This window comes from Notothenia coriiceps, unplaced genomic scaffold, assembly GCF_000735185.1.
Source record: "Notothenia coriiceps isolate Sejong01 unplaced genomic scaffold, NC01 NC01_scaffold00037250, whole genome shotgun sequence".
Taxonomy (NCBI): domain Eukaryota; kingdom Metazoa; phylum Chordata; class Actinopteri; order Perciformes; family Nototheniidae; genus Notothenia; species Notothenia coriiceps.
Genome location: NW_011369951.1, coordinates 10,152,185 through 10,170,880, shown reverse-complemented (window position 1 = coordinate 10,170,880; position 18,696 = coordinate 10,152,185). Strand labels below are relative to the sequence as shown.

General features: G+C 39.0%; 1 protein-coding gene across 1 annotated transcript in view; it reads right to left on the bottom strand.

Moving 5' to 3' along the window:
- LOC104967281 (usherin-like) overlaps positions 1 to 18,696 on the bottom strand; it is a 72,830-nt gene that overhangs the window by 51,533 nt on the left and 2,601 nt on the right. Inside the window, exons 2-13 of the mRNA XM_010796696.1 lie at positions 17,350 to 17,424; positions 16,048 to 16,119; positions 15,502 to 15,570; positions 14,399 to 14,547; positions 6,976 to 7,109; positions 6,280 to 6,412; positions 5,987 to 6,058; positions 5,216 to 5,443; positions 4,258 to 4,281; positions 3,749 to 3,760; positions 3,002 to 3,039; positions 2,698 to 2,797 (exon numbers count right to left, since the gene is read on the bottom strand). Coding sequence (XP_010794998.1) covers positions 2,698 to 2,797; positions 3,002 to 3,039; positions 3,749 to 3,760; positions 4,258 to 4,281; positions 5,216 to 5,443; positions 5,987 to 6,058; positions 6,280 to 6,412; positions 6,976 to 7,109; positions 14,399 to 14,547; positions 15,502 to 15,570; positions 16,048 to 16,119; positions 17,350 to 17,424 — 1,106 coding nt within the window. The remainder of the gene's footprint in view (positions 1 to 2,697; positions 2,798 to 3,001; positions 3,040 to 3,748; positions 3,761 to 4,257; positions 4,282 to 5,215; positions 5,444 to 5,986; positions 6,059 to 6,279; positions 6,413 to 6,975; positions 7,110 to 14,398; positions 14,548 to 15,501; positions 15,571 to 16,047; positions 16,120 to 17,349; positions 17,425 to 18,696) is intronic.

The window sequence follows — 18,696 nt, the reverse complement described above, 5'->3', positions numbered from 1 at the left end:
TTTTTTTCCTCTTCACGACGCATTTATTGGCTGATGCGACTTATACTCAGGAGCGACTTATAGTCCGGAAAATACGGTAATTACAGCCTATCTACCGAATTGGATCAAATATAAAAGTCAGCCGAATTAGTGTTGATACTGCGAGGAGACGCATTGTGTGAAAAAAAATGGAGATGTTGTTTAATTGCTGATATATTTATGATCCACGTCACGTATTCAGTTTTGGCGGCATTTCTTACAGTTTGTCAAAAGGTCTTCTGATCAGGGCTCTATAAATAAATATCTACGGCAGATATGTAATATTTAATGCAGCCGAACCGTGTATTACAGTACAATGCCGTTATGTGATGACTTCCAAAGAGAAAAGCAAGAACACTCGGAATAAAGTATTATTTTATTTAAAAAAAATGTTTTTCCGATTTCATATCGGATAAACACCATATCCCGACATGCATTGCGGCTAAAACAATCGATGTTTTAGCCTATCAAAACCTCTGAAAAAAGAAAGGTGTCTCTCAGAATCGAAAGAGAAAAACCTATGGGAAAAACGCAAAAGCATTGTACACAATTTAAACCAATAAATGTTGTATAATTAACAAGGATAAACTGATGTTTTTTAGTTGATGAGTACTGCAGATATCACTGTTAAATCATTTGATCATTGGTTTTATTATGAAAACGTAGAGACCGGAAATACTGTTTTCAACCCGTAACTTTACATGGAGGCTGCCGCATACCTCAAATCATCTTCGTAATATCTATCAAACTATAGATCCTACATATCGANACCCCACCCCCCCCACCCCACACACACACACACACACACACACACACTTCTCCGCCTCATTCTGTTTTCATTTACTCGTTCGTTATCTGACCAGCTTCAATCTTGTAGGCTACTCACTTCGTTTCTTGTAGCCCTCGAAAGGGTTTTGGAGGTTGATGCCTCGCTGAACGGGAGTTGAATGGCTTTCTTGTCCGCAGCAGCAGAAAGCATTTTCGAATGTTTGAATGAATCAAAGTGGGTCGCCACCGTCGATTTTCTCTTATGCTGCAACACACAGTTGCACGGGGTGCAGAATAGTTTCCCCCCACTTTTTGCCCGGTCTTTAGTAGAAATGTTCGTTGGTAAATGAGCTCTATACAGTGTTGTTTACATTCTGTGATGCGCGAGCTGATGACGTCACGTCAAGACGAGTTAATTTTTTTTCTTCTCAACTTTGTGTGGAAAAATGCGGGGATGCGGCTTTTTTAAAATCTGCGCCATTTGGCTGATTATGCGGTAAATTCTGCGATCGCAGCATCGCGTTTTTCTGGAGGGTCTAATATATAACATTCACGAAAAAGTGGATTTTGCATAATAGGTGACCTTTAATATATTTGCCCCAAAACACCAAAATCAAAACAAAGTAGAAAACTGTATCATTTCCCAAATGACATGTCCTTTACAGACGTTAGCAAGAGATGCCCTGAATTGCAGTTATACTATTTTGAGGAGGTAAACATATGCTTTGCCATTGCCTCAAAGCCCCTGCACCAACAAGTCCTCCAACTCATAGGACCAAATAGGCCGATTGTTCAGGTCCTTATTACGACCGAATATTTTGTTTGTTCCAGCGCTTAATACGTCCTATAATTACGTTTTAAAGTTTTCGCCCTGTAATGCTCCCGTTGAATGCAAACGTTACAGATGGTCGTTTATTCACAAATAACCCTCTCTGTAAAATCCTAAATTGTTGGATAGTTTGGCCATTAAAACGCTTTTTGATTAAATTTCAAGCGAGAAGTGTATTGTACTTTTAGAATCCACGTCCATTAGATATGTAGGATCTATAGTTTGATAGATATTACGAAGATGATTTGAGGTATGCGGCAGCCTCCATGTAAAGTTACGGGTTNTATCTTTACACAGAGGGGACACATGTTTATATATAACATTCACGAAAAAGTGGATTTTGCATAATAGGTGACCTCTAATATATTTGCCCCAAAACACCATTGGTGTTTTGGGGCAAATATATTAGAGGTCACCTATTATGCAAAATCCACTTTTTCGTGAATGTTATATATAAACATGTGTCCCCTCTGTGTAAAGATATTCTGAAGGTTTCAGGAAAAAAGATTCGCCCACTTTTTGTCCTGATCCATTTATATAAAAACCTGTCTGAAAATGAGCTGATCAGATTTTGGCCACTTTATGATGTCATAACGATTTTTTTGCTTTTGTAACCATTAGCCAATCACCAACCAAGGTAACCCCCCACCTTATCACCTGAATCTCCTCCTAGAGCACCATTGAGTTCTTTTTAACCAAATATCTCTCAGAGGGGCGTCTGGAGTGGCTCCTTATTTTCATCTAAAGTAACAGACAGAGAATCAGCACTTTTGAAACAGGGCTGAAACAGAGGGGTTTATGGGATGCTACAATGCATGATCTGTTCGGTATTTCGAGCCAAACACTTCAGAGACATGTTTTGTATATATCTGACACCAATAATATATTGATGAAAAGCAGTATAATAGGGGACCTTTAAAATGTGTTTTTGATGTATCCATGAATCCATCCAATGCTACAGCTATGTTAATAGTCAAAATCTAAAACAAAACAACAACATTTCTGAGGGATTCATTCTGTACTGTTTGTCCTTCCCCATCAAGTTGAACATGGCCAATGACTATAAAAGTAGGAAGTCTTACCTTTGATGCCAAACTTGGAATTCCCTCCAAACTTGAGAAGGACCAACATTAAAAGGAAACCGGTAAAGGCCACAGCAGCAATGCCCACCACCACGTACACCTGCACATTGAGGAAACAGAGTTATACTTCATATAGAAAAATATAATGACACCAGAAGTTATAGACTTTAGGCATATTTTCTAAATCCCTGCTGTGTCTTTGTATCGTGGTGTGTCCGTGCAGTTCCGTTTAACATGATCAAAATAGATCCAGCTCAGGTATCAATGAAATCAGCAAAGAGGACAACAGTAAAATTTAACTTACAGCGACTCCGTCTTCAGGAGGGTCTGGAGTGGGGGCGTCTGTTGAAGGAGAGATGGTTTTAAAAAGAGAAGAGTCATTAGAGAAGTGAAGAATAGTCTTGTTTGTTATAGTAACATAAACATCCTTGAGTAAATATAATTTTGAAGTTATATGCTTCTGCATAACATTGTGTGCATCTGCTCCAAATAAAATATAAATACTACTATACATACTTAAAGAAACTCGGTTTTATATTTTTCCACAGCTAAACAGGGTCTTTCTTATTATACTTATTAGGACTAACTAGCTCTACACTGAAATATGAAGAATAGTGTTTTTTTATTTCCATGTTTTCTTCATCATCTTATGATGAGGATGCTGACTTTTGCCGGGAAAAATACAATCTGGGCCTCAGTGTTTATGCTATGAACTTGGCCCTTGAGTTCATATTTTGGAGTTTCTTATTGGCTTTTTATTTGAAAAGGGTCACCTGGAAACATAAGTAGCTGGATAACGTTTTTTAAAAGAGCTATGAGAGCACAAATATTCACATTGATGTCATTTGAGAAGGCAACATTGATGAAATGGCTTTTGCCGGCCTGAAATCAAAGATAACACTTTATACCAAATGAAATATTCCATATTTAATATATCAATTTAAACTGCATATGTGTTATAAGAAAACGTAAAGCTTGACAGGCATAGCAACTGTAACTACGGGGGCTAAGCAATGTTTGTGATTGGGAGTGTTCGAAGGTGTAGCGGTACCTGTGAATGGATCTGAAGCGGGGACAAGGTGTGTGAGAAACAGCAAAAGAGAAAAGAGAGAAATTAGCTCCTAAACATATCAACACACTTCACTTGTAAATTATTTGACACGCACTTCACATCTAATGCTGTCAGTCATGAGCTTGTTCTCTAAGCTTGTTTCAAAAATATTACACAAACACAATACACAAACCAACAGACAACACATATTTAGCATGCACAACATCAGAAATAATAAGAACGAGATCAGGGCCAGAATGTGGAAAAAGGAGAACCATCCCTAATGCCTAGCTGCAAGGACCCTGACCAACTTGAGAGAAAAAAGAGAAAGACAAAAATGTCTCAAATCTAATTTGTGTTAATTGATAGGGATGAAAATGATAGGATGTTAAACAGAAAAAAAATCTGCAAACATTGATAATACACCATCGATCTGGACTGGATGTTTTAGATTTATCACTTTTACATTAGATACAAAATGTGTAATCATGAAAAATGATTTCACTCACCATAATAGTTGTCCTTATCCGTATCTGCACATGAAATATGAAAACAAAAGATAACTTTTAATAAATATTCTCTAACCCTAACCCTAATATTAACATACCATATACATATTGTATACAATACATACAATATAAGATGTTGGCCTGTTTAACCAAGGTGGTGAGATATGTTGCTTTTTTGTGACGCCAATACAGTTTTTTCAGATTTATTTTTATGTGCAGATACTTAATTTTTTACTTTTTTAAAGATACTGTTTACCTGCACACAATCACCCCTCTGATCCCCTTAGAAAATCAGTTCCATGTCTATCTCACATGTCATTTGTATATTCTCTATAATTTAATATTAATTATAATAACAGCTCCTCCTTCAAATCTTGTTACTACCAAAAACCGCTGATGCAAAACCGCCTGTATAGCATTGCTTTTGTAAAAGGAAAAAAATAAGCTGTCATATTCTAGCTGGTGCTTTAAAACCCAGAGGGGAAATGTTCTTGACCACAAAGGTCAAAAGCATTTACCTGAACATTTACTAAACAGAAATCTCTAACAATATCTTTTATAATTTTTGTATTATAGTTTCTTATAATAATATATTTCTTATAATAATTATAAGTTCTGCAAAGAAAGAAAATACTAATACAGATTGCAAGTCACATTAACATACAAGCTAAATTCTGTAGTTCATTGCTCAGTGTTAACAAATCACCACATTTGAGAAGCTGCAACATGGGAATATTGCTTGAAAAGTTAGATACATTATTTATTATAGTTATATAGATTATATTTTGTATACAATTTTATATATACATTCATTTAATATTATAATAATTATTAACTGATGATAAAAACAGTTGATGAGAAATGTGTTGTCGTTTGTCTTATCAATTCATTGAGCAACTGTTTCAGCTCTGTACTTAATGAAAGTAAAAGCTTGATTTTGCTTGGTGCTGCTCCTCACCCTCCCAGGGCTTGGTCATGAAGTGCGCGTCCACCTCCTTCATGTCTGTGCCGTATTTGTTTGTAGCCACCAGCTTGTAGCGGCCGTTGTTGAGGTGTGTGGGGCTGTCGAGCTGCAGGCAGCCGTGGAACTCTCTCTCTGTGACGTCATGGATCATCGTCACGATGAACTTGCCCTCCATCACAAGTTTATCATCCTGATACCACAGCAGCTCTGGCATTGGGTTTCCTGGGAACAACATGAAGACAATACTTGACACGGTGATTTTCAGTGCTTTCAGATATTTGAATCAGAAGTCTATCTTTGCTCATGTAGTCATTGCTCTGATACATTTAACGGGAACATACAAAATTAAGGCTAAGTATTTTAGGCCTAAAGACAGAAAATAAACAGCTAAGTCCCACTAATGCTGTGTTTCCAGTGCATAGTACTCTACTCTAATTGCATTTCCATTGAATAGCACTGCCTTACAGTAGCCTAGGCGGGGTGAACAGCTGTTCCCCGTAGCAACACCAATTTAAATTGGCGTGTAAATGGAAGACTTGCTGAATTATTTCATTTGCAACCAAGCAGAGTTACGTCTGCCATCTCAGTTTTAGGGTAAGGTGTACATTGTGCTTTGCCAGGTGACTGCAAAACATTATATTGACAGCTATTTGCTTTTTTCAAAAAGTACCAGGTGCTATACCTAGTGGAAAACCAAAGAAAGTCAAGTGGAGCCCTACCATGCAGTGGAAACTCTGCACATACACAATTTGTGTATGTGTTTACCTGACATGCTGAAGGGGATGCACCAGTGATGGTCGGGGATTGCATCAGTCAGCTTCGTGATTTTGGGAGGAACTGAGTGTAGGAGAGAGAAGAGAGAGCAAGTGTGAGATTCAGACAATAAAGAAAGGAAGATAAGAGCGTACAGTAGCTCATAGACAAAGCTACAGCATGCAGAAACACAGTTGTCTTCTCCAGCTTTTAATTCTCTGCTTTAAAGAGTGGGCTGACACATACAGTACTTTGACACAATAATCTAAATTAAATCAGGGCTGTTTGCCAGAGGGAAAACGTACAAAGTATATCCAACATCAGCGCGGACTCTTTCTCTCCAACGATGTTCTCAGCCGTGCAGCTGATCTTGCTGTTGTGATCCAGTGACGACAGGTTGGAAAGTCGCAGCACTGAAATCTGTCCCGATGTCTCGATCTGAGGGAGTAAAAACATCCATATATCAGCACGATGAGTCAGCTTTTTTTTATGTACATAGTGAAAAATGTTTAGGATTTGTGGCTAAGAGTTGAAAGCATTAGATTCAGGTGATCATACCCATCCATGGTGTTTTTAATCAAATCAAAAAGTAACAGGTGAAAGCACCCCTCACAATATCATATAAATAACTCAGTTTTCAGTTTTCGGTGATCAACGATTAGTTAAAACATTCTGGACTGCAAATTCAGTTTATTTTCTTCGATTTTCTCCTGTCAACACTCTAGAAAAGGCTAAAGATGTTGGCATATGACAAAGAAAAAAGCCCTAAATCCTCACTTTTGAGAAACTGAAACTACAAAATATCTTAAATGAGCACTTGAAAATTGAAAGCTACAATTAATAAATCAAAATATATTTGTTTCTGTCAATCAATGAATCAATTAACTGTTGTATCTGTAAAAGAAATAAACATAGGGCATACCATGTCATATGAAACATGTCTGTCAAGTAAAGTAAATCTGCTCGTGTGTATTTCTGTGTATTTCCGTGTGTGACCTGACCTCATAGTTGGAGACCAACGCCATGTTCCATATGAGCTCGGGCGAGGGCACCCCCGAGGTCGTGCAGGACAGGTCCACATGCTTCCCCTCCATTAGTGTCACCTTGGATGGGTTTAACGTTGCCATGGGAACCTCTACATACAACCAGGGGGGGGGGAGGCGACGAAAAGAGGAAGGAAGCAAACTTAGGATTCATGGCCAACTCTTGTCTTTTCATTTGAAACACAAGGCACGTAACAACCTCGACAATATGAGTGGAAGAGCAGGCAAACACACAACCACTACCACAGAGTGAAAAGAAGGACACACAAAGAAAAGACCTCAAATTCTCTCTCTCTCTCTCTCTCTCTCTCTCTCTCTCTCTCTCGCTTTCATTTAAGCACACTCCCCCCAATCAAACAGTCAGACAAAGACACAGAGTTCAAACATGGTGATGGTTACACTGATTACTACTGCATGTCTTCAGCAGCCCAAGAACTGAATTGATTGGACACAGTCTGAAGCCTCAGTCAAAGCTAAGACACTGGTGACTGTGTGTGTGTGCCTGTGTGTTTGTGTGTGTGTGCGCATGTGTGTTCTGACCAGAAGGTGACCTGAGTGTGACCAATCAGACTCAATCAGAGTTTTGCCACCCTCATCTCCTGTCCAGTAACATCTCTGATGAAAGGAAAAGATTACAAAGAGAAGAGAGGGAGAGAAGATGAGGAGACAAGGCATGAACCTAAGGAAGGTAAGAGAAGAAGATCAGATCAAACCAAAGAGAAGAGAAAGAAGATGAAGAGAGCAAATCGAAAAGACAAGAATGAGAACAAAGACAGGGTGAAGAGAGGATAACAGGAGGACAAAAATAATAGGAAAGGAGAAAAGAGAAGAGAAAGAAGATGAGAAGAGAGGAAAGAGACAAAGAAAGGACAAGATGAGAACCAAATGGAGGCAAGAAAAAGAAAAGAGTGGATGCCAGTCGAGAACCAAGAGAACTGGAAGACAGATGAAAAACAAGCAAAGGGAAGAAGAAGAGGAGGCTAGACCAGAAGAAAAAAGAAAACAGTAGAAAATAAGAGTAGCTTAGAGAGGAAGAAAGAGCAGAACAAAAAGAAGAGAGGAAAAGAGATGGGTGTCGACAGCTACTGCAGATAACACTGGACAGATTCCTTATCGAACCCCCCCTCGTCCACCTCGTCTGTCCGTCGGCAGAATGCTTATCACCAGTGCAACCCACTTATCACTAAGGCAACCTACTCAGTCACCATGAGACGCACAAAAAAACAGTCATTTCAGCCATATCACAACCACATATCTTAACAGGCTCTCCGTAAATCAGCTTTCTACTCACACTATACACCCTCTGCAGTGTCTCTCACACACACACACACACACACACACACACACACACACACACACACACACACACACACACACACACACACACACACACACACACACACACACACACACACACACACACACACACAGCTGGATTTCAGAATGAAACTTCCGGAAACAGACTCTATTGTGAGTGCAGTTGTCATGACCTGTCAGTACATAGAAAATTATTCCATTTACTATTATGTACGAGCGCAGCTTTGGTAGTCAAACCACCCATGACATCCGGAGTGATTGTAATCCTTTAGCGGCTCAGATGTGTGCAGAATCAACAAGTAGGATTGAGGAGGAATTTACTGTGATTAGTATGGTAGACCAGCCTGTGTCAGTGACAACACGTGAATCATTACGAGGAAAGATTGAACTATTGTTTGGACCGTGTTGAGGTTCATCTGCAGCTGGTTGTAAACATATGGGAAACACGGGGAGTCAAGTGTTTGCAGAGGGGGAGCCAACTTAATGTACAACATCCAGGACACTGGCTAACTGTAAAAAAAATAAATAATAATAATTACAAACTTAAGGCCCGCTTATCGCCACCAAATGGAATAGCTCTGTTGTCATTGAGGTAGATTTTTGACATTTAAGCTCAGTAGTTGGTTTGATTTCAAAGCACTTAATAAACAATATATGAATATTATATTGATATTTTGAAATTAGATTTTGTCTTACATTTTTTCTATGTGAAGTGGGATCTTTTTGTGGTTTCAAAATATGCATCAGAGTAAAGCAATCTCATTTTTGGAAATAACCAGACGGTTCCAGCTTTTCTATTATTTGCTTATACCCTCTTAGTCATTAGATCCACATTACTGATAATTATTTATAAGAAATCTAATTTTGTGAAAACACAAAAATCCAGGCTGTAAAATATCGTCACAATATCAATATTGAGCTATTTGGTCAAAAATATTGTTATAGATGATTTTTCTTCATATTGCCCGGCTCAACGCCAGACTACTATTTCCAGAATAAACTTTTATGTTTAGCAAAATAATAACTGATCATCAGTGTTGGGGGTAACGCACAACAAAGTAACGTTTCACTGTAATCAGATTACATTTGTCTGTAACGCGTTAATGTTGATAATAACAGTACTTACATTACTTCGCACAAAATTATCTCGTTACTTGCGTTACTTTAGAAGTGGGGTATGTAATTTTGGAGAAACCTGCCCGAGTGCGCTAGAATTTGAAAATACAAATCTGCTACTTCCTTACAGAGCCCCTCCTCCAACACACATGACCAATGAGGGCACAAGATAAGTTTGTGCACAGATGAGGCTGACAGGCAGGTAGGCCATCCAGTTATTTTAGCCGGCCCGGCTTAGATGATTGGTCGTGCTTTTTACAGCGCTGCGGCTTCCACAGATTACATTTTATTTATTTATTGTCAAAGCATTTAATGTATTCATTGCTATCGGGATGTTAAGAGCATTCTGTGGAATATAACAAAAAGTGTTTCTGAAATAAATTACACACCCTACCTTTAAGGTCTTCAACTATCTGCATAACGGGAGGACAGAAAAATTAATCAAACGTCAAAGAAAGAATATCCTATAAATTGTACCTTTGGGTAATTGTTTCACTATTATAACCTTGTGGGACTTTGGTGCACAAGCAGCTAACTTGCACTTTCCTTCAAATTGTATTTCTTTGTATTACCAGATGTCATTTCAAGGACCTTCTTTTTCTATAAACAATGATATTCAAAGGCAGATAATTGTGCAAGATTGTAACAAAGAAACCTCATTGCTAACACCCCAGTCCTTGACACTCCTTGACTCCTTGAATTCAGATTACCTTTATTCAGGGAGCATGTGCTATGAAAGGGCAGTGAATTACAGGCCCAGCATTGGAGATATGCCCCGGTGATGTGGAGCTGAATAGTTGCTCACAGCTCATATTTAAAAGCAAAACATCCGATCCGGATTGAAACCTCTGCACAATACGCCCAGGCATACTTCAGCGTCATTGTTAGAGGTGTCATTGTTGTCAGCTCTTGTTATGGGCCGCAATGGGCACATCCACATCTGTGTTTAGAGAAGTGTTCATATTTATTATGTAAGGCTCCAGGCCTCCACACCACAGAGATGTGGTGATTTCGGATGAAAGGCAGCAGCAGAAGAGAGACATTTTTCGCAAAATTAACATCAGGGAGGGAAGAAAATGTGCCAAAAAGTGACACAACACAAAACGCGTCCCTGAGTTTGTCTCTGTATATTTCTGTTGTTCCAGCACAGTGAACTGTCGATGCATTATGAGAGGGTTTCAGTGAGAAAGAGGGAGGAGAACGGATGACAATACTAGCTGAGCAGCTTTTAAACCCAAAATCTGTCGTAGATTATTCACTTTCTCTTGTCAGTCAAATTGACTGTCTGACATCATTTTGGGGTTTTAATTTTCCTGAATCTGCCATCCATTCTGTTAAGTTAAGGCTAAAACTATGGTTAAAGTAGTGAAAACATCATCAATGTATAATAGGAAGGTGAAACGTTGGTCTCCTGCATAAGGAGCAGACGCACCCATTCATCACCTCGGCCTCCACACCCCTACTCTCCACTTCTCTGCACGAAGGACACTTCCTGCATTTGCATTGGATGTAGTCAATCTTGAGGTGCATAACCATCTAACCTGGACAGAACACGCCATGATATTGATGGAGTTCAGCTATGATTCATTCTTGTCGTATGAAGGACTACTTATAAATTCAAAAATGAAAACTGCACACCATCAACGCAACACATTTTTCCTCCCCATTTCAAATTATTAGCAATTACCTTGTTTTCATTCCCATAAAGATGATTTACTGAATTTTTTTTTGCCCAGCTGTGCTCTTCTGTTTTTAAAGCTATTTTCCATGTTCAACCCTCTTGAATCCTTACAGTATGTTGACAAAACCTCTCTGCTTAATGATGTCAGCGTATGCTAAAAATGGCTGCAGGGAGGCTTACTATACGTCAAGTCCATCACCTTTTGAAATACCTCTTTAAACATCATGAATACCATCTTAACTTTCTGTCAATCTGCATGTGCTGATTTTATTTGTGCTTTCTCAGATCTGTGTGGATTTTAAATGTAGTTTTTCAACTTTTGTGCCTTGTTTAGTTCAAGTGAGTATTCTCCCTATAGAAAATTCACACATGTCAATAGCATCTAGTGCTCACAGACACAGAAGCCATCTGGCCTTTTTACTTATTATGTACCGCTCCAGTGCCTACGTGTGCTTGTGTTAGAGAAGGAGATATAGATATTAGATGACAGGAAATAAGACTTGAACAATAATTTTAAAAATGACAAACAAATGAGAAAGGGAAATGAAACCTGAGAGCCAGTCATTCCAGACAGACAAATGGACAGACGGAGAGATAGAGGCAGACACAGAGAGATATAGAGAGCGACAGATGAGGACAGATGAGGACAGAGGGCAGCAGCGCTGTGATGTGACCAGCAGAGGTCCAGCAACCCATCTGCTGTCACTTCCAGGGCACAGCGTGGGGAAAATGCACCTTTTCTTAAGACAGCTGGTTTAAATTAAAACATTTAAATCAAAGAGGATATGTAGATATGTTCCTTTAACAAGCATGATCCACAATTACTAATTAAGAAAGGGTTGCTAAAGAACATTTTCATAATGCACAAGCATGGGGTTGCAGTAACATCAGCGCATTATTGTTCTAAGTTAGGGTTCTTACAGGTCAGCAGTGGGGACAGTCTGTGTTTGCCAGCCTTTTGGAGTGGAGCTCCGGCAGAAAACAGTCCACAGAGAGAAACCGAGCGAGAGACATATGCGGGTGGCCTGAGAGATCAGTGTCAGCCCGAGGGCATCGTTGGGCACTTCCTCTGCTTTGTGCCTTCCTCATATGTCACTCAGAAATGTTCAGACAGACTGTCATACATGCGAGCAGACAGAAAGATGGAAAATGAGTAATAAAGAGGGGGGAGACACAGCCTGAGAGAGGGGGAGGCAAAAGATAGCTTGAAAAACGACATAGAGAGCAAAAGGCCAGCAGTTCGGACTTTGCGTGTATCAGTGACAGCCCTGGGGCATTATTTGGCACCCCCGCTCCACCATGTCCTCCTCCTCCTCCTCATATGTCACACTGCCAGGGGGTCCCCTGCCCACCTCTCCAGGGGCCCCGCTGTAACTGTGCTAATGCCAAAAATAACCTCCGCTAATGGAAGGGAGGCAGAGGGGACGGATCAATAGGAGTTATCAATGACATTGTTAGCTTCCTGAATGCTAACTTATTGTTTACGTCCCAAATGCCCTAAGCTATTTTGACCGGATGGGAAAAATACTTTCAGATTCATGTTTGGGATTATTAGAGAGAACATTTTATTACATCTCAATTGAGACCCATAAAGCTTTTCTGACTGCAATTATTGTGTGTTTTATAAATTCAAATCAGACATGAAGACTTATTTATGTCTTTGCTTTACACACACAAACTGGATCCGACTGGACTTTTTGCTTTCAAGGCTGGACTATCTGCCTTTCATTTGTGCGCTAGGGTTAAACACAAGCTTTTAAATATTACTTTATGTCACTTATAGCCTGATTTATGCTTATCAAAACCTACAAATCCTGGCTAAATGTGGACAAGCAGACAGGTCAAGCTGTAATCTGGCCTTGTTGATGAAAAGAAGGAAGTCCAAAATAGAGCTTCTTAAAAAACTAAGGATAAAGCATCGATTAACTGCTGACATTTATACATTCAAGCTTGATGAACACTCCCGTAAGCCAGGACATAAAAGCTTTGTGGTCAGTGGATGTCTGTCTAGTGAGAGCAAGCATGCTGGTTAGCTTGACATTCCACTTGTATTGTAAATAACTGTATGAACTTGTACTAAGAATATCATTTTGTGGTTGTAGAGACTATTGGTTTTTGGAATGCTTAAAACCGTTTCTTAAACAAAGATGCAACACTCTCTCATTAGGTTTCGCAATTATATCTGTGGAAAACATCTTTCATTGCTCATAAAAATGTGATTATTGCTGTTGCTATCAAGTGTTGCTGCTCTCAAGAATGAATCCCTTTACAGACGACCGAAACACGATTCAGAGAAATTGGAAATGAAATCTGCTGAATGACAGTGGGTCAGCGGTGCCACAGGACACAGTGCAGATGGTCTTTATAACACTTCATTTTATTGTGATACATGCAGTACATTTTCTCCACTCAGCATCTTTGAAAATCACTGATGTCATCTATGTATTTGTTCACACAAACGCTCCCTCTCAGTCCTGCTTCCATAATGTCCTACACACGGTGACCTTTCTACACCTACAAGCAAATGTCTCGGATGACTGTAACTGGTCTATAGGATTAACACACAGCACACTCAAACACCACTCTGTAGGTCACATATTTCACTCTCCTCCATCTGGCAGCTAATCTATGCATCATATGAGAAAACTCCCTACAGCACAGAGATAACGTCAGCCTGTTTAGTGTGGGTGCCCTTTAAATGACACCCTGCACAAACCAAACTAAAATGTTCTAGTCAGGGCTCTGAGTGTGCATGCATGCATTTGGTCATTTGTGTGCCTGTTCATCTGTAAGGCATTGAAGCTTTTTGCACCGTGCAGTGTCTGGTGAAATTACAATGTACAGGCTAAGTAGAGCACTGGGTAAGTGAAATACAGTGTGTGTAGCATCCTCACTTTAGCTTTATGACATTTAGTACAGTTATTCTCATAGGTTTTATCAAAGAAACATCTCCTTCTCAATGTGTTCATCCTCTGTACACTTGTGAGAATCAACAAAATACTTAGCACACTTGTCTTGCTATTACTATTAAGCTTTTTAGAGCACATGTCCTCCACACACACATACACTAACATAAAAACTGATGTGCCAGACATATGCGAAACATATGAGAACACGGAATCAAAACAAAGATTAGGAAAAATCTTTGCAGAGGAAACCATTAGAATTACTGTTTTCCTCCAGGTGCTTCAACACTTTGCACTCTGCCACAGCTTGTGAATGTATTTTCCAGCCAGTTACCCTGTGTGTGTATTTGTGTCTCCTCACCACAGTTGGGTAGTGTCAGTCTGGACAGCAGCTTGCGTACTCCTCCATCCTCGATGCAGCGCAGCTCCTGATTGTCTGCTTCCTCTCCCAACCACAGTTTCATCCACATGTTCTCACAGGAGCAGTGCAAAGGGTTCCCTGTGAGGATCCTGCACACAAACACACACACACACACACACACACACACACACACACACACACACACACACACACACACACACACACACACACACACACACACACACACACACACACACACACACACACACACACACACACACACACACACACAGTCAAGAACAGCTGAGAACCGTGAGTATTAAAGCGTGTGAGTAAATCAACATTTTAAAGACAAAGAAATAGCTTGATTGAATTGTACGAGTGCCATAAAGAAACAGTTTAACATGTTGGGAAATATGTTTGAAACTACCTCCAGCAGCACGTTAGCTTAGCTTATCATAAAGACTGGAAGCAGCAGAAATATACGACCCGTACAAAAGATAACAAGTTGAGATGTGGTAATGTCCTGGACTATTTCTTGACTGGGAATAGTAACTTCCTGGAAATTGAACTTTACAGACATGACAGTTTTTAACAACTCATGTATTGAGCTATAACTTCAATTTTAACTAGGCAAACGGAAATGCTCTACTGCTAAATGCTCTAGCAAATGGGCTACAACTGCCTTTTGTCGTGCAACACTGTGTTGCATAATGACAATAAATGATTGCTGAACTACTGCTTTATTTGTAATAACAGTTAATGAGAGACTGAATCACTGTATGTCTGGGGAAAGGGATACAACATGGGGTCAAAGCCGATCACACATTAACATTCCTTGGTGGGTAATTTCTGCCGGGCAACTTCATCTCTGTCCTCACCCTGTCTCCTAAATCTAAATCTAGATTAAAAGATTTTCTTTCTTTAGGTTATCCCAGAATTGCAGACAGAGGTAACTTCATATCATTACTCTATAGTTGACATCACATAAGCAGTAGGAACGTGTTTTTAGACTGACTGATGATAACTAGGCGGTATAGCAGAGAAAGAAAGACAGACAGATGGAGATGGACAGACTGATAGAGAGGCTGAGCTGAACTCACATATAGGAAATGTTGAGGTGTCTGAATATCCTCCAGGAAAGTGACGAAAGGTTGTTATCTTTCAGATTCCTGGAAATTAAGTCAAACAACAGGGAGTAAGATTGCTGTTTAAAGCCATACCAAAACATTATGTTAGTTTTACAGAAACTAATATTTATACGCATTAATAAGCCTGAATAATTTGTAATCAATTATGGTAACTCAAGATTTATTTTAATTTTAACTTTAATTATGTTTGTTATTTATAGTCCTATTAAACTTGAACTTCATCATTCGTCTATTTTTTTTTCTGGTGAATGTTTTCTTGATAATGTTGCAACTAAGTAGTCTTAATAATATTATATACCATACATTTCCTGCCAATATTACCAATAAATAATACCATAAAGTAAATCAAATAAAAACACGTATTCATTTGAAAAGAAAACAGTTTGTTTTATCCCCAACTGAGTCAAACATCTTACTCAGCAATGGTGAAGAGTAAATGATCATAGTGACTGTAATGTCAATAGAAATCAAGGAATAGTTTACATTGTTTTTACTTACAGGTACTGTATCTTGATGTTGTTTTGAAAGGCCAGCTTCGATACATACGTAAGCCTGCTGTTGGTCACCGTTCTGCCACGAAAAAAAACGGTCCAAACAATATTTCAAAAAAGCTTTACAATTGTCAACAACTGCGAAATGAGTTAGATCAAAACGTGAATTCAGGTTCTTAATCAGCTCCACAAGTCTTAAAATATATTATTTGGTCATAGTTTCTAATGGGTCATCTCAGAGGTAGATAAATCTTTGTTCAGACGTGAATATAACTTTCAAGATAAACAAAGTATGCCCCCCTCCCAGAGGGACCGGTAAACCAGCTTCTTTCTAACGTTAGCATGAGGAAAAATCTAGGTTTGGACCAATGGTCAATAGACCATCTTTCCTTGTTCGGAGCATCATGAATATCACACTGCTGTGTGTTTTCCAAAATGCAAAATAAACTAATCATATAAAATTAACATTTCACTAATCCAGGTTGTCCATACAACATTTCTGAATTCAAGATCTTTGTTGGAAACACAGCACGCTTGTAAATTTAAACAATGGTATAATGTATAAAACCTGCTTTAAGATTGAGATGCTGTACATTCTCAGCAGTGTTGAAACCAGATGCAAAGTGTGTGTGCTCTTCATCAGCTCAGGCTGTAAGACATCATTATCTGTTGTGAAATGTTGTTTCAGCAGACGTTCTGTGACGGATTCATCTCCTCAGACATGACTGAGCACAGATTTACATCTCATCAGTTACGAAACACGGCAATTAGTTACTGTAAAAACATCAAAACTGTGAAATATCTTATATATACGTATCAAGACAGAGTGTAATTGTTTGAGTATTTCTCAGACAAGTGGGACTGTCTATGGTTGTGGATTATTATGTTTCAAGAAAGTGCTGCTTGGTGGACAATTGTTTTTTTTAATTAAGAAATCAAATGAAGCAAAGATACAGACCCTAGTAACTACAAAACCCTGCAATAAAAATCATGGTTTAAAGCAACAGACATGCAAGATACATTGCCTTAAGCAGAGTATCAATAAAGGCAAAGTAAATCAATACTTCATATGGTGGATCATACCAAGCCAAATATGTTGTAATATTTAGAGAACATTTTCTTTATTGGCACAAAAATGCTTATAATTTGACACAACGATGTAGTTAACAGAACAGCCACAAGGAATACAACAAAAGAAACCTGTGTATTGTGATTATATTATTATGACAAATGTGACCATTGACAAAAGGTCTGAATGTATCCCGAGTCAAAATATGTGTCTTTGTAATATAAGACATAGAAGACTCACAGGTTCCTGAGATTCTTGTAGTAGTGCAGGTCTTTGTCGTTGATGGAGGAGAAGCTACCCTGGTTGGCGATGTAACTGTCGGGGGATACAAGTGTGTGTCAGAAGGCTCATTTGTTAACAGAGGGAAGCAAACAGAAGCATTTCAACAAGACAAAGGGACGTAATAAGCCCACATGATTGAAGTTTACATTTGAAAAAATAAACTGCAGCTGATAAATGGCACAAGAGGGAGCTGGTAGTTGTTGTTTTTTAAACACAAAAACCGGCACAGCTCTCTTCCCTCTTTTCCTCAGCTGCACTGGAGCAGGGCTCTTGACCCGATTGGGGGCCAACCGGAGATGATTGAGAGAGAATCCCCGGTGTGAATGAGTAAAACTTTTAACAGATCTGCAAAACAGTAAGTCTACTTTTCAAGAGCTTTGGGATCAGAAGTCTGAGAACATTTAGAGATAAACTCCAAATCACCTCCAGAGGGAACATGCTGTAACAGAAACCTTCAGACTTGCTGTGGTGCGCATTGTTTGGCTTAATCAGAAGGTCATTAAATAATGTTTTTTCATGTGGCAACTGGGAGCAAAAAACATCTCTAAATTAGAGTCATTGATTTCCAAGATCATTACATGGCTATACTTGTCAAGGGGCTTCAGTTCAAGATTTGTTTTGTGTTGCTAATTATACCGAATACACAAGAGGGACCAAATGTGTGCACTTCCTAGCAAAAATCTTCAGGTAATACAAAATAATAATACTTAACTGCAGGGCATACAGGAGTTTGCAAGCAATTAGACTTTAATCAAATAGTTTATTTCTCTTTTCCTAATTTCAACGTTTCGATCTGCAAGACCTTCCTCGAGCAACCTGGCAAATTTGTTGTAGATCCAAACAGTGCCTATACAGAAGAGAACAAGACTAAATATATGGAGCCTTATAGAGTGCATACCTTTTTTAGCCTGCAGCTATTCCAATACAACATGATTCACTGTGTCCTCTTTCAATTCCCTGAATTTATACCAGAATAATTGTTTTTGGTTCCAGAAGATTGATCAGTGAAGGTTTAAATGATGACTCCTTACCGTTAAAAAATATTCTATAGGGGTTCTGGTGGCCTTTTGTGGTGTAAGACGCTGTACCAAACCACACAGTGTAATTGTTTAAAAGCCGGCGGGAGACTTTAGTTGAATACCACTGCTCCTCTCTCTCACCAGTGCTCTGCTGTCACCATTAGAGTCAAAATAAAGCATGAAAAAAGGCAGTACAAATGTGTAGTAATAAAATTGGATATGTGGCTTTCCATAATTAAAGAACCAGGTCTACAACGCCAGCATTATTCTGTGTTTTACACTCTGA